Source organism: Panthera pardus, unplaced genomic scaffold, assembly GCF_024362965.1.
Source record: "Panthera pardus isolate Hobbes unplaced genomic scaffold, ASM2436296v1 HiC_scaffold_13, whole genome shotgun sequence".
NCBI lineage: Eukaryota > Metazoa > Chordata > Mammalia > Carnivora > Felidae > Panthera > Panthera pardus.
Genome location: NW_026526688.1, coordinates 18,945,184 through 18,960,719, shown reverse-complemented (window position 1 = coordinate 18,960,719; position 15,536 = coordinate 18,945,184). Strand labels below are relative to the sequence as shown.

General features: G+C 39.4%; 1 protein-coding gene across 1 annotated transcript; it reads left to right on the top strand.

Moving 5' to 3' along the window:
* Positions 1-377: 377 nt before the first annotated feature.
* Positions 378-15,216, top strand: TRIML2 (tripartite motif family like 2). Its single transcript, XM_019422165.2, has 7 exons — positions 378-799; positions 1,075-1,170; positions 3,771-3,959; positions 5,300-5,440; positions 7,831-7,853; positions 8,023-8,123; positions 14,542-15,216. The coding sequence occupies exons 1-7, from the start codon at positions 611-613 to the stop codon at positions 15,129-15,131; spliced, it is 1,329 nt and encodes a 442-aa protein (XP_019277710.2). The 5' UTR covers positions 378-610; the 3' UTR covers positions 15,132-15,216.
* The last annotated feature ends 320 nt before the right edge of the window (positions 15,217-15,536 follow it).

Below are 15,536 nucleotides of genomic sequence, written 5' to 3'. Positions count from 1 at the left end.
AGGTGCCTCACACTTAGGCGCATGCGTACTTAGAAAGCGGGTTCTCCCTTAAATTTGGCACCCAAGTGCCACTCCCCTTTAAGGAGGCCCGGGAAGCTGGCTGCATTTTCCGGCTTGTGCAAGCCCTGGGAAAGGGAGAGCGTCCTTAAATGCCTGAAGCCCGTCTTTGCCGCACTCTAGTCCCGGATGTTCCTCCAGCGTTTTAATACTCTCTGCCTTCTAGTAAGTGCCTTTTCTTCTTTTTCTTTCTTCTTCAGCTGCTTTTTTTTTTTTTTTTTTTTCCTAGTGCCTTACAGGGAAGTGGTGTCCTGTGTCCTCGCTTGTAACTAATTTTCAGCCCAGTGCTAAATTTTGAGAAAACTTGGAAGCCCCCTCAATCTCAGGATACGGGTGTGAGTCCCGTGTGTCCTCCCCCGAGCACGTGGCTGCTGGCTGCGGAAGGCCTGCGGGTTCCAGGAGCCGCGGATGCGCTGAGGGGATCTGATGCTTGGCTGAGGGTGGACACCGCGGTTGGCAAGTGTGACTCCCCCAAATCACCGCCACTCTTTTATGGTTCAGTGTGCAGGGAGGTATTCCACGGCAGACAGTTCACCTAGGGACACCTGCCAGGATGTCCAGGAGGCTCAGCTCCCAGTTACAGCGAAAATTCCCGGAAGATGTCTACTGTGAGAAACACCTGGAACTAGTGCAGTCGTTCTGTGTTGATGACCAAATCCTGCTGTGTGGCCAGTGCTTCCACTCTCAGGAGCACGAGAATCACTTGGTGTGTGGAGTACAAGAGGCTGCTGGCGTTTATAGGGTGAGCCTCCTGCAGATCCCAGAGCACTCTTAACACTGGCCGCCTCCTCTTACTCACTTATTTGGGGGAGGGGAGGCGATATTCTGATCCCGCAAGGCCACTTCCCTTAGGCAGTGTTTATCAGAGAATTCTAGGCAGGTACTATATTTAGACCTTAAACTTAAAGGCTAAGAAAACATAGGTGTATTGGCCCTTTTTCAGTTGTCCAAGGTGAAAAATCTAACTATTCTAAAGCGATTACTTTACCTAGAGTTTTGTGATCTATTTCTCTGCAGAAGTTATTCCAGGAGATATTGAACACATTGAAGGAGAAACTTGAAGTAGCTAAAAGCATATTGGCTGATGAGCAAGAAAGAATGGTGATGATTCAGGTCAGTGCTTATCTCGAGTCTTAGGGAATTACCTATAACGTTGGACAGCAAATAACATAAACAAAGTCAAAAGATGAATGACAAACCAGGAAAAATATTTGAAATCCATTGGTAGGAAAAGTGTTAATTTCTTTACGAATAAAGAACTCTCTAACATCAATAAGCAGAAGACTAGAAATTCAATAGAAGAATGATCAAAGAAATGAGATTTTGCAGAAAAGGAAATGCAACTACCTTTTGAATATATAAGAAGATCCTGAACTTTTTTTATGGTAAGAAGAATACAAATTAACTCTTAAATTTGTGAAATGACATTTGTAACCCTTATTGGAAGATACTAATGATTGATAACAGTTTATAACAGCGCCATGGGCGAGTGAGCATCTCATGTAGTGTTGGTGGCCATGTAAATCCTGAAACCATTTATTATTTTTTTTTAAGTTTATTTATTTTTGAAGGAGAGAGACACAGAGTGTGAGTGGGGGAGGGGCAGAGAGAGAGGGAGACAGAATCTGAAGTAGGCTCCAGGCTCTGAGCTGTCAGCACAGAGTCTGATGTGGGGCTCAAACTGACAAACCATGAGATCATGACCTGAGCCAAAGTCGGATGCTTAACCAACTGAGCTACCCAGGTGTCCCCTCCCCTTTTTTAAAATTTTAATCCTAAAACCATTTAAAAGGCAGTTTGAGAATTACTGTCCAGAATGAGGGCTTGCTGTCTGTTATGCCCATGTTTCACTTCTGATTTCAAACCTTCTAACTCAAGCCTTTAACTCTATTCTGTGCCAGATATCCAGATTCTGACCCTTCTCTCTTTCAATTTTAAAGACAATAAATGGCTAGTTGAAGATGATAGAAGAGAAGAATTGACTGACTCTGCAAGAACTTTTCAGCTGATCCCCATTTTTTTCAGCCTTAACCACCATATATTCAAAAATAAAATATTGGGGTCCCACTCTTTGCCAGGGACTATACTAGGTGTTGGAGATTCAGTAGTAGGAGAGGGAAAAAAAATTTCCCTTGTGCAACTGACATTCTCATGGAAGTAAACCAAATAAGTAAAATGAATGTTACATAGCATTTATACATTCAGGGAGGGGTGGGCGGAGGGAAGCATGATGGGATATACTTTGAAATAAAGTGATCAGGACCTTGTTCAGAAAGTGGCATTTGAGAAAACTCAAGCTGTTGAGGGATTGAGTTATACTGTTTTGGGAAGAATCTGGTAGGTTCTTAGTTGGGGCTGGAAAGGCAGTGGAAGCTGATAGGTGAGATTAGAAGATAAAGGGGCCAAATCTATAGGGCAGCTGACTTTTTTTTTTTTTTTTATGTTTATTTATTTTTGAGGGGGAGAGAGACAGTGCCAACAGGGGAGGGGCAGAGAGAGAGGAAGACACAAAATCTGAAGCAGGCTCCAGACTGGGCTGTCGGCACAGAGCAAGAAGTGGGGCTCAAACTCACAAACCTAACCTTGAGAGATCATGACCTGAGCTAAAGTCCACTTAACCGAATGAGCCACCCAGGCACCCCTAGGGTAGATGACTTTAAATGAAATAGGGAAGGGTGCCTTGGTGGCTGAGTCTGTTAAGCATCTGACTTCATTTCAGCTCAGGTCATGATGTCAAAGTTCTTGGTTTCCAGCCCCACATCAGGATCTGTGCTGGCAGTGCAGAGCCTGCTTGGGATTCTCTCTCTCACTCTCTCTCTCTGCCCTTCCCCTGCTCTCTGTCTTAATCTCTCAAAATAAATAAATAAACTTTAAAAAAAATTTTTTAAATGAAATAGGGAAACAAGGAAAGTTTTGAACAGAGGGGTGGCTTGATTGAACTTTCATTCTCACAGAAACACTGACTGCTGAGATCAGACAAGACTGTAGGAGGGTGAGAGCAGAGGTGGGATACTTGACAGGGGACTGTTGTAGTTATCAGGGACAGGTGATGGTGAACCAGGGGTTAGTGGTAGAGGTGGTGAGCAGTGGTTCGGTTCTTGGTAAGTACTGACTGCGGAGTCTCATGAGATGAAATATCATTAAGCTGGCCACTCCCAGTGCCAGTCGGTAGCTCCGACTTCCAAGTGATACAGGCTTTCACATCCAACTTCTATTCAACATCTCTTTTGGTTGACTGATTGACTAATCAAAACCAGCATGTCCAAAAACTGAGCTGCTCATACACTCCCTGCCTCTACAATCTATCCCTCCCTTGTTTTCCTGTTTTGGCAACTTCCTTCCAGTTGCTTTATCTAACAACTTTGGTGTCACCCTACCATTTCCCTTTCCTGATACTCACTATCCAAAGCATCAGCCAAATCCATTTGCCCCACCTTCCAATTTTCCTCACCTCCCCCTCTTTGTCACTGTGATTGTAGATTCCTCAGTTTTCTAAGTCAGTTAACATGTGTTCATCCGCATCGCATGTTCTAAGATTATGTTGATGTTGGTTGATCTTGAAACTTTCTTTGCCCTCTGTATGTATGCATTTTGTTTCTTCCCCTGTACTTGATATTCCCTTGTCTTTGTATTGGAGTTAGAGATGGAAAGTGACCATGAATATTTATCTCTGCTGTTTAACTTGAAGTCTCTTATCTATATCTGTGATGAAGGGAGAAGAGCAGGATTTTAAAGAGATGATTGAGTCTGAATATAGAATAAGGTTCCGGTTGATGGTTGAAGAGATGAACTTCCGGAGCCTACAAGACTGCATATTCAACCCAAAGTTGAGGGAAGACCATCTGAATCAAGTGCTGGCTTTTGCCACAGAGCTGAAGGGGCAGTCCCAGGAAACGCTACAGGTGAGAGGTGGAAAACGGCACGCTCACAGTATTTGGGAAATGAGGGAAAGGGGAGCTGAACATTATGCCAATTCTAGAATGAGACATCCAGTGACAGCCACACGTACATTGAAAGAATGTATGTATTCAGCCAGCCGTTCTATTTCCGGTCACTTATCTTACAGATATACTTACATGCATATAAAAAGATATAAGGATAAGGGAATGCTGTAAAATTATTCCAGTATAGAGCCATGGTTTAGAGGTCATGTTTGAAGCCAGACTGGTGAAATTCCTACCTGGCTTCTGCTATTTACTAGTCTCTAAGTGGCTAGTCTAACCTATACATGTTGTTTAACCTGAGACTCAGTTTCCTTAGCTATAAAGTGGAGAAAATACCTGTAGTTTTTATGCTATTGTGAGGATTGAATGTTATAATCTACATAAAGCTCTTTAAATAGTGTTTGTACGTATTATGCAGTGGAGACTATTAGGCATTATTATTAACTGTAATGTTTATGATAGCAAGAGATTAAGTACAACCTATATCCATCAAACCAGGACTCTCAAAATAGATTGTATTATGTACTTAAAATGGAATGCTCTTGGGCAGTTAGAAAAGATAACACAGCTGTATGTGTATGGATAAGAAATGCTCTCCAAGAGCATATTATTTATTAATAAAAAACAAGTAGGGGCGCCTGGGTGGCTCAGTAGGTTAAGCGACCAACTTCAGCTCAAGTCATGATCTCACAGTTTGTGGGTTCGAGCCCCACTTCGGGCTCTGTGCTGACAGCTCAGAGTCTGGAGCCTGCTTCAGATTCTGTCTCCCTCTCTCTTTTTCCCTCCCGTGCTCACTCTCTGTCTCTCTCAAAAATAAACATTAAAATTTTTTTTTTAAAGTAGGGTATAATATGCATCATTTGTGTTAAGAAAAAAAATAACATGAGCATGTGCTCTTATGCCTAGATAGAGCATCTTTGCAAGGATAAAAAATGTCAGTAGCTTGATTCATTCTTTCTTATTAATTGATTATATTTTTAATTTCAAATTTAATTTAATGAAGGTAACAGGAGACTTTCTGGACAAAACTGTACAGCAAAATAACATGATCTGTTTTAGAGTCAGGTTGTCTTCTGTATAAGTGGACTATGTGCATACCTTCCACATCAACACAAATATATTGTGTCAAAGAATCTAGCTTCTACTGAGGTGTCCTTGACACAGAGGAGTTGTCGGGCCATATCTACTTATATGTATTTCTGAGATGGCAGGAAGAAAAGTGCATTGAAGAGGTAGTTGAATTAGTGAATAAATGAGATTATCACTTGTAAAATAGTAATAAGGAGATGATTCTGCAGAGACTGAACGATTTGGGGAAAGAGAACATGAATAAACTGAAGGAGAGTGAAGGCCGGCTTTCGGGACACATCTGCAGCCTCCAAAAGATGACTGTAGAGCTGGAGAAGAAGTGTGGGAAATACACCCTAATGGTGCTCCAGGTAAGATTCCAGAAATGATCTTCATTGCAGTATTTGAGAAATGAGAAGTGGACCGTGCTCATTAAGTGTCAATTCTAGAATATTCTATGATTTGCAAACATACATGAAGGCTGTGTAGCTTTTGGCAGTCACCAAAAGCATTATGAATTATCTAAAACCCTGGTACAGGGGAGAGTTACTTCATGGTATGAATTCTCACCTTAAGACTATCAGTAATTTGAATTGAGATATCCCTTATTAGGGTGAATAATTGGTTAGTCGAATAATGACACATCAATACAATAGAATATTCTGCAACCAGAAAAAAAGAATGAAGCAACTCTATAGTGGTAAAAGGTATTTTCAGGGTATTTGATTGGAGTGGAAACATACGGAACTGCTTTTTTGTTTGGTTTTGTGGATACGTATATATGTATAGACATATGTTCATTAACATTCACGGACTGACTTTGGCAAAATAAACGCAGAGATTGTAACACAAACATTGAGCAGTAACCTTGGAGAAACAAGGGTGAGATTTATTTGCATAGTATTGTATATTTTAAATGCATCACCTTTCAACTAGTAAATTATTATCTTTTTAAGACTTTATCCATATCCTGCTGCTGCTGGACTCATATTTGCAATGGGAGTGCTCTTATTTGAAAAACACTTGCTGATAAACTCTTGGGTTCTATTCTAGAGCCCAGTCCCAGACAGTTAAAGTAGGTGTGGCTCAGTTATGCTCAGCTTCTGACCCAGCTTCCCCCACCGTCCCCAGTTTAGCAAGCCCTTGCGCCTGCTCAACTCTTGCCATTGACAGTATAGAAAGCAAGTAGATGGGCAGAGTTTGAAATGATGACTATTCTGGATAAGATGACTGAGGTGAGGAATGGAAAATATGTCCCTTGGGAAAGGTAAATCAAAACCACGGTGAGGGACACCTGGATGGCTCAGTCATTTAAGTGTCCACCTCTTGATTTCAGCTCAGGTCATGGTCTCATGGTTCATGGGATCGAGCCATGCTGTCAGTGCAGAGCCTGCTTGGGATTCTCTCTCCCTCTCTCTCTCTCTCTCTCCCCCCCACTCCCTCTCCCCCTCTCTCCCTGTCTCCCTCTCCCTCCCTCCCTTTCTCCTCTCTCAAAAATAAACATTTAAATAAAAAACTACAATGAGGTAGACCCTCTCAACTGTTAGAATGACTATCATCAATAAAAGACAATGGGTGCTGGTGAGGATGTGGTGAAACGGAGTACTTAAACATTGTTGGTGGGAATGTAAATTGGTCCAACCGCTGTAGAAAACAATGTGGAAGTATTTCAAAAAATGAGAAATAGATCTTCCATATGATCCAGCAATTCCCTTTGTGTGCCTATACCCAAAGGAAATGAAAACAGAATTTCAAAGGGATGCACATACTCGTGTTTGGAAACAACCCAAATGTCCATTAACAGATAAATGAATGAAAAAGGTGTGGTACATATAAATGATGGAATATTACTGAGCCACGAGAAAGGAAAATATCCTCCCATCTGTGATAACATGGATAGACTGTGAACACATTGTGCTTAAGCAAGATAAGTCAGAAATACAACTATTGTACAATATTGCTTATATGTGGAATCTAAAAAAGTTAAACCTATTTAAAAAAACAAAAGTAAAAGGGTACTTACTGGAGAATGGAATAGGGTGGCAGATCGTTGATAAGAGTGATGGTGTTTAAGGGCACAAACTTGTAATGAATAGTAATAAACAATAGAGATCTAATGCGTGGTATAATGAATATATAAAACAATATTGTATTATAATTGTATGATGTGATAAATTTTGCAGTCATTACATCATGACCTGAGCCAAAGTCGGACACTTAACCACACAGGCACCCCAAGCATCTGGACTCTCCATCTCGGCTCAGGTCATGATCTCATGGTTTGTGGGTTCAAGACCCACATCAGGTTCTGCACTGACAGTGCAGAGCCTGCTTGGAATTCTCTCTCCCTCTGTCTGTCTGTCTCTCTGTCTCTCTCTCTCTTTCAAAATAAATAAACCTTAAAAAAAAGTTTTAAAAGAAGGAAAGAAAGACATCCAGATTAAAGATAAATCTTGTCAAGACATCATCTGACTCAGCAGGTTCTAAATTCCATGTAAAATGACTATATAGTCCCTGAATAATAAAACTAAGAATATTAAAACAAAAAACCCAAATAGTTACCTTGGGAATATAACCGTGATTTTAAGTATTTTTTCTGACTTCTGCCATTCAGTGTTAAAATTTGGTATCTGATAATTAGTACCATGAAGCTGAGGAAATTATGTAGAAATCGAGTTTCATTATGAGAAGATATTTTCAGGGGTACAACTCACAAGAGGCGTGGCTCAGATACTAACCTTACCTCTTTTTCACCCTGCAGAATGCAGGATCTTCTTTGAAAAGGTAAGTTTTCATTTTGGAAACATTGGGGTGGGAGTCAAGGTCTGACACACGAGCACCCAGGAGTAGGGATGTTGGGGTAAGGATCGGGAGGTCATGTAACAAGATCCATCCTCTGAATAGTGGGGGGCCTGGCGTCTGCACAGGTAACAGGCTGTCCTTTTTTTAATAGGAGTGAGTCACTACTGCTTCAGTGTCTGGAGCAAGCCCAAATCACGGACCTGAGTTTATGCCAAGTAACAGGAATGAGCAGAATGCTCAAAGTTCTGCAAAGTAAGTCGACACACCTCCATGATTACAGGGCACTTGACTTTGTATTGGAAAATCCAGCGAACATCCTACCGTAAATACAAGTAGATTCCAAAGAGCTTAAGGATTTAAAAAGACTGGAGAGTTTAATAATGCTGTGCACATTGGATAGTTATCAAGAAAATAATTGTATGCTCTTATGTTGAAAGGCTCTCCTGTGCAAATCCTTTCCCAGTTTTCAACCCTGAAACATGATTGCAAGCAGATTTCAATTAAAAAAAAAAAAATTAAACTTCTAGGGGAAAAAATGTCAACATGTATAATGAAAGATTTCTATCTCCTGCCCCACTGCATTTTCTGGAATGTCCTGCAGGTGGATTCATACGGTAGGTAGCCTTTTGAGTCTGGCTTTTTTCACTTAGCGTAAAGCGTGAGAGGCATATCCAAGTTTGTGTGTATCAGTAGTTTATTCTTTTTTGTTGTTGTGTTGTACTCCGTTGTATGAATAGACCACAATTTATTCTCTTGCAGTTCCATGGCCACTTGAGTTATTTCTAAATATATGCTATAAATATTTGCTTAGGGAGTTTTAAGTGGACATGACTTCCTTTCTCTTGGTTGCATATCTAGGAGAGGGACTGTAAAATTTGTTTTCCAAATTGGCTGTGCCATTTTGCATTCCCACTGTTAATGTATGAGATTCAGTTGCTCTACATCGTCATAAGCATTTGGTAGTGTCACTTTTTTTTTCTTTAATTAAAGCTGACCTAATAGATACGTAGTTATATATCACTTTAAATTTTAATTTGCATTTCTGAAATGACTAGGGATGTCGAGCATATTTTCATGTTTATTTGTACTTTATTATATCTATTTGAAGTATATCTATAAACATTTTGCCTATTTTTAAAATTTTGTTGTATATTATTGAGTTTTGTGATTTCTTTATATTTTCTGATTAATATTTACCAGTTCTTTATCAGACACGTTTTGCAAATATTTATTCCACTCTGTGATTTATATTTTCTTTTTTTATTAAATTTTTAATTTTAATTCCAATGTTGTTAGTGCACAGTGTGTTATTAGTTTCAGGTGCACAAGTAGTGATCCAACAAGCCTGTACATTACACAGTGCTCATCATGTGAAGTGTATTCTTATTCCCCATTGCCTGTTATACCCCTTCCCCAACCTGCGTCCCTCTGGTAACCATCAGTTTGGTTCTCATAGTTAAGAGTCTGGTTTTCAGTTTGTCTTCTTTTTGTTCATTTGTTCTGTTTCTTAAATTCCACATGAATGAAATCATGGTATTTGTATTTCTTTGACTCGCTTATTTCACTTAGCATTATAGTCTTTATTTACATCCATGTTGTTGCAAATAGCAAGATTTCATCCTTTTGTGTGGCTGACTGATATTCCATTGTGTATATCTACCACTTCTTTTTTACCCATTCATCTGTTGGTGGACACTTGGGTGGCTTGTATATCTTGATTATTGCAAATAATTTTGAAATTCAGCTTACCAACTTTTTTTCTGTTATGGTTTGTGCTATTTGTGTGCTAAGAAGTATTTTAGTATCCAAATAAAGATTTTTTTTTTTCTTGAAGCTTTAGCTCTTACATTTATGTCTGTTATTCTTTTGGAGTCATATGTGTGTATGACTCAGGATCTGGTATAACTCCCCACCCGCTCCTTTTTTGTTCATGTATGTATCCTTTTTTGCTCATGTTCCAGCATTATTTGGTGAAGATATTATTCATTAAATTTACTTAGCACCTTTGTTGAAAATCAGCTGGCACATTTAAGCAGGTCTATATTAACTCTAATAGGTCCATTGATCACTGTGTTTTTCCTTTTGCTAATACAACACTGTCTTGAATGTGTACTCTATAGGAAGTCTTAAAATTGGCATGTGAGTTTTCCAAATTTGTTCTTATAAAAATAATTTTGCCTACTCTAGATCCTTTGCTTTTTCACATAAATTTTAAAATCAGCTTGTTGGGTTCTACAAAAAAAACCCTGAGATTTTAAATGGTGTTATATTGAACGTATAGATTAATTTAGGGATAAGATGACATATTTCTTTTTAGGTTTGCTTCACTCATCAATGTTTTGAAGTTTTCAGCAAACAAATATCATGCATATTAGATGGGTCTCTAAGTATTTTATAGTTTTTAGTTCTTATACACACTTCTAATTGAAATTTTATTCATTTCTAGTTTATTGCTTATATATAAAAGTAATTTGTATATATTGACATTGCATCTATGACTATGCTAAACTCATTCAGAGCTGGTGGCTTTTTTATGGATTCTTTGGGATTTTCTGCAAAGAGAGTCAGGTGCTCTATTAATACAGGCAGTTTTATTTCTTTACAATATGTAATCCTTTCTGTATTTTTCTCACCTTGTTGTACTGGTGCTATGACCTCAAATATAATATCACATAGGAGCACTGAGAAACATTTGCCTTGTTCTTGATCTTAGGGTGAAAGAAAGCATTAAGTCTTTCACCTTGAACTTTTCATTAGCTGTAGGTTTTTGTAGTTGCCTTTCATCAAGTTAAGGAAGTTCTCCCTCTATTCCTGGTTTGCTAAAACTTTGTATCATGAACAAATGTTGAATTTATTAGATGCATATTTTTTCTTCATATATTAATATGGCAAATATATTTTTTCATATGTTGGCCCAGCCTTGCATTCCAGGAGTAAACCTGGTTGTGATGTTTTATCCATTTTATATATTGCTGGATTCAATGTGCTAATACTTTAAAGAATTTTGGTATATAGGTTAATGAGGCATATTGATATATAGCTTTCTTATAATCGTCCATAGACACTTCAGTTTATTTATACAACACCCAGTGCTCATCCCAACAAGTGCCTTCCTCAGTGCCCATCACCCACTTTCCCCTTTCCCCCACCCCCCCATCAACCCTCAGTTTTTTCTCAGTATTTAAGAGTCTCTTATGGTTTGCCTCCCTCCCTCTCTGTAACTTTTTTTTCCCCTTCCTTCCCCTCCCATGGTCTTCTGTTAAGTTGCTCAAGATACACATGAGTGAAAACGTATGGTATCTGGCTTTCTCTGACTGATTTCGTTCACTTAGCATAATACCCTCCAACTCCATCCACGTTGCTGCAAATGGCCAGATTTCATTCTTTCTCATTGCCAAGTAGTATTCCATTGGATATATAAACCCCATCTTCTTTATCCATTCATCAGTTGATGGACATTTAGGCCCTTTCCATAATTTGGCTATTGTTGAAAGTGCTGCTATAAACATTGGGGTACAAGTGCCCCTATGCATCAGCACTCCTGTATCCCTTGGGTAAATTCCTAGCAGTGCTATTGCTGGCTCATAAGGTCTATTTTTAATTTTTTGAGGAACCTCCACACTGTTTTCCAGAGTGGCTGTACCAGTTTGCATTCCCACCAACAGTGCAAGAGGGTTCCCATTTCTCCACATCCTCTCCAGCATCTATAGTCTCCTGATTTGTTCATTTTAGCCACTCTGACTGGTGTGAGGTGGTATTTCAGTGTGGTTTTGATTTGTATTTCCCTGATGAGGAGTGACATTGAGCATCTTTTCATGTGCCTGTTGGCCATCTGGATGTCTTCTTTAGGGAAGTGTCTATTCATGTCTTCTGCCCATTTCTTCACTGGATTATTTGTTTTTTGGATGTGGAGTTTGGTGAGTTCTTTATAGATTTTAGATACTAGCCCTTTATCCAATATGTCATTTGCAAATATCTTTTCCCATTCCGTTGGTTGGCTTTTAGTTTTGTTGATTGTTTCCTTGGCAGTGCAGAAGTTTTTTATCTTGATGACGTCCCAATAGTTCATATTTGCTTTCAATTCTCTTGCCTTTGGAGACGTGTCAAGTGAGAAATTGCTGCGGCTGAGGTCAGAGAGGTTTTTTTCCTGCTTTCTCCTCTAGGGTTTTGATGGTTTCCTGTCTCATATTTAGGCCCTTCATCCATTTTGAGTTTATTTTTGTGGATGGTGTAAGAAAGTGGTCTAGTTTCATTCTTCTGCATGTTGCTGTCCAGTTCTCCAAGCACCATTTGTTAAAGAGACTTTTTTCCATCAGATACTGTTACCTGCTTTGTTAAAGATTAGTTGGCCATACGTTTATGGGTTCAATTCTGGGTTCTCTATTCGATTCCATTGGTCTATGTGTTTGTTTTTGTGCCAGTACCATACTGTCTTGATGATTACAACTTTGTGGTAGAGGCTAAAGTCTGTGATGCCTCCCACTTTGGTTTTCTTTTTCAACATTACTTTGGCTATTCGGGGTCTTTTGTGGTTCCATACAAATTTTAGGATTGTTTGTTCTAGCTTTGAGAAGAATGCTAGTGCAGTTTGGATTGGGATTGCATTGAATGTGTAGATTGCTTTGGGTAGTATTGACATTTTAGCAAAATTTATTCTTCCAATCCATGAGCATGGAATGTTTTTCCATTTCTTTGTATCTTCTTCAATTTCCTTCATAAGCTTTCTATAGTTTTCAGCATACAGATCTTTTACATCCTTGGTTAGGTTTATTCCCAGGTATTTTATGGTTCTTGGTGCAATTGTGAATGGGATCAGTTTCTTTATTTCTCTTTCTGTTGCTTCATTATTCGTGTATAAAAATGCAACCAATTTCTGTACATTAATTTTGTACCCTGCGACTTTGCTAAATTCATATATCAGTTCTAGCAGACTTTTGGTGGAGTCATAGACACTTTAATTTTCATTTCTAGATAATCTATTTTGTTCTTTGTCAAATCCATTTGGTCTTGCTTTTTAGCTTTTCTATATCCTGTAGATATTTTTAAGCTTTTCTTTTGTCTTCAAACTTGTAAGCAAAAATTATTTTAGTTCAGTGCCTGGTAATTCCAATATCTAAAGTTATTCAGGTTTATTTCTGCTAATCTCAATAGTGCTTTCTTGGGGCGCCTGAGTGGCTCAGTTGGTTAAGCGTCCGACTTTGGCTCAGATCATGATCTCACGGTTTGTGAGTTCGAGCCCTGCGTCAGGCTCTGGGCTGACAGCTCAGAGCCTGGAGCCAGCTTCAGATTCTGTGTCTCCCTCTGTCTGCCCCTCTGCTGATTGCACTCTGTCGCATTGTCTCAAAAATAAACATTAAAAACAAATTAAAAAAAAAATAGCGCTTTCTTACTTTGAGTATGTGTTTGATTTTTTTAAACAGAAAGTTTTGCTTTTTTCCTTGGATATTATTTTTTAGAAATTCTTTGAGTTCAAAAATGAATATATGCGTTATTGTAGAGAGAGTCCGCATATGTTTCTGCCCATCTTCTGGAAATACTAAAAGTCTGGGACAACTTGTATTTAAATGTAAAGGCTTATGGCTTTTAAGACCACCTAATAATATGAATGAGGCCTAAACTCCAGAACTTTAAGTGCATTTGGCATCAAAACTTTCTGCTGGATTAGAAATTAGAGTAAGAAATAAGGAACTACTCCAGGTTTATGCTTTAGCAACTGAAGAAGTAAGTATGATGTTAACTGAAGTAGAAACTAGAAAGGGGTAGTTTTGAAGTTCCATTTTGGGCACAGTATGTGTTAAATGCTTGTGTTATTTCGAACTGGTATTTCGCAACTTCTCCATGAAGTAAGCCATGAACATATAGAAGATATTTAAAACTGAGGCTAGGTGAAGTAACCTGGGGAGAAAGAGTGCATGTAGTGAAAAGGACGACCCACCATTTAGCCCTGAGAAACGGTTGAGGAGAAAGAGATAAAGAGAAGGAACAGTTTGAGGTATGAAGGCAAGTGTTACTTTCATCCAGGTATAAGAAATCACATTGAGCTTTCTTGTTCTCAGCTTGATTTTTTTTTTTTTTTTCTGGAGGATTCCTTCAGGTCTTCTAGCCTCTGCTAATATGTTCTTTTGATTTACTCAATATCAAGGGCCTGCTGGCAACAATTTATAGGCATCCGGGTCACACTCTGGTGATATTTAAGATGAGAGCAATTCAGTTACAGGGAATCACAGCCGGTCACAGGGAAAAGCCTGATCTGTTAGGAGATTCTGATGATTCTGTAGGGGAATAGATCTTGGAGTTCCAGGCTTGGAGATCTTCAGAGGAGTAGAGATGGGTCCCAGGTGATACCTAAGTAGGATTGGATGCCATTTTTACAGCCTGCTCAAATTCCTTTCTGGTTTGACAGGTACTTCCAAACCTCTGTGTGTTCCATTATTCTTTGTTCTTCCTCCTCAGATTGCATCTCCTTCCATTATCTCACTTTCTTCTCTGGTGTCCACTTCTTGAAACAAAGCTCAGAGGTTACCTGTCCTGAACTCTTGGATTGCCTCTTCCCTATCTGTGCCTGCGACACGAGCCCACTCATTGGCAAGCCTCTGCATGTTAGAAATAGTCTGTGGTGTGGGCATGGACAACTCTCACTGAGTTTAACTGAGTTTCTCTCTCCCTGCAGGAGCTGTCACTTTGGATCCTAAAACAGCTAATCCCTGTTTGGTCTTATCTGAGGATCTGAGAAGCATGCATCTCAGAAATGTCCAGCAGGACGTGCCTCACAGCCCAGGAAGATTTGTCTTCAGTGCCACCGTGTTGGGTGTGGAAAGCTTCACCTCAGGGAGGCACTACTGGGAGGTGGATGTGGAGAAGGCCACCAAGTGGCAGTTGGGGGTATCTGAAGATTCTGCCAGCAGACATGGTGATCTACCCACCACTTCGGGAAATAAAGTCTTGCTCATGGGTTCTTTGATGGGAACCAATTATACCTTCTGGGCCTTTCCCCCTCTGAAGAGGGTCTCCTTGAGAGGAGAGCAGATGCACAAAGTTGGAGTCTTCCTAGACTGTGAGTCTGGGCAGATATCCTTCTATGATGTGGCAAACAGATCCCTCATTTGTAATTTCTCTTCCCTCACCTTCCAAGGAGCTCTCAAGCCCATATTTTCTCTTTGTATCCCAAGTGGAGTCACAAATTCAGACTCACTTAGCATTTGCCTTCCTCCCGTTTCTTCTTGTGATGTTACTGTTAGCCCACAGTCTTCCTTGGCATGAAATCTAAGAGGGGGCAGAAGTAAAGAGTTTGACTTTGTAAAAGAATCTACATAAAGTAATCCAATAAAAGATTTCTCACACTTGAGTTGGAATCTAGTTCATTATCCCAGAGTTTTTGCATTCATGTGGCTTTCAACACTTATTTAGTGGCAGAGGTTACATTGAAACTGAGTCATGAATGATAATAACGGAAGGGCCCTACTAATTAGAACAATAAATGCATATGCAGCATAAAATTGGGAACTTAGAGAAGTAATACAGCCTGGACTCTATAGGACTAAGTTAAGGACTCTAGCGAGTTCTGAAAACACAATTAGATGAATCAAGACTTTAGATTTGAGGACATCATCACAGTGACAGGTGAAATGAAGACATCCTTTGATCCTATTACTGGCAGTGTCAAGA

Bases quoted from the DNA above. Each gene is read 5' to 3' on its own strand.
- TRIML2 (XM_019422165.2), top strand. From the start codon at position 611: ATGTCCAGGAGGCTCAGCTCCCAGTTACAGCGAAAATTCCCGGAAGAT. The intron at 800-1,074 runs GTGAGCCTCCTG...ATTTCTCTGCAG, and splicing joins AGGCTGCTGGCGTTTATAGG to AAGTTATTCCAGGAGATATT. The intron at 8,124-14,541 runs GTAAGTCGACAC...CTCTCCCTGCAG, and splicing joins AATGCTCAAAGTTCTGCAAA to GAGCTGTCACTTTGGATCCT.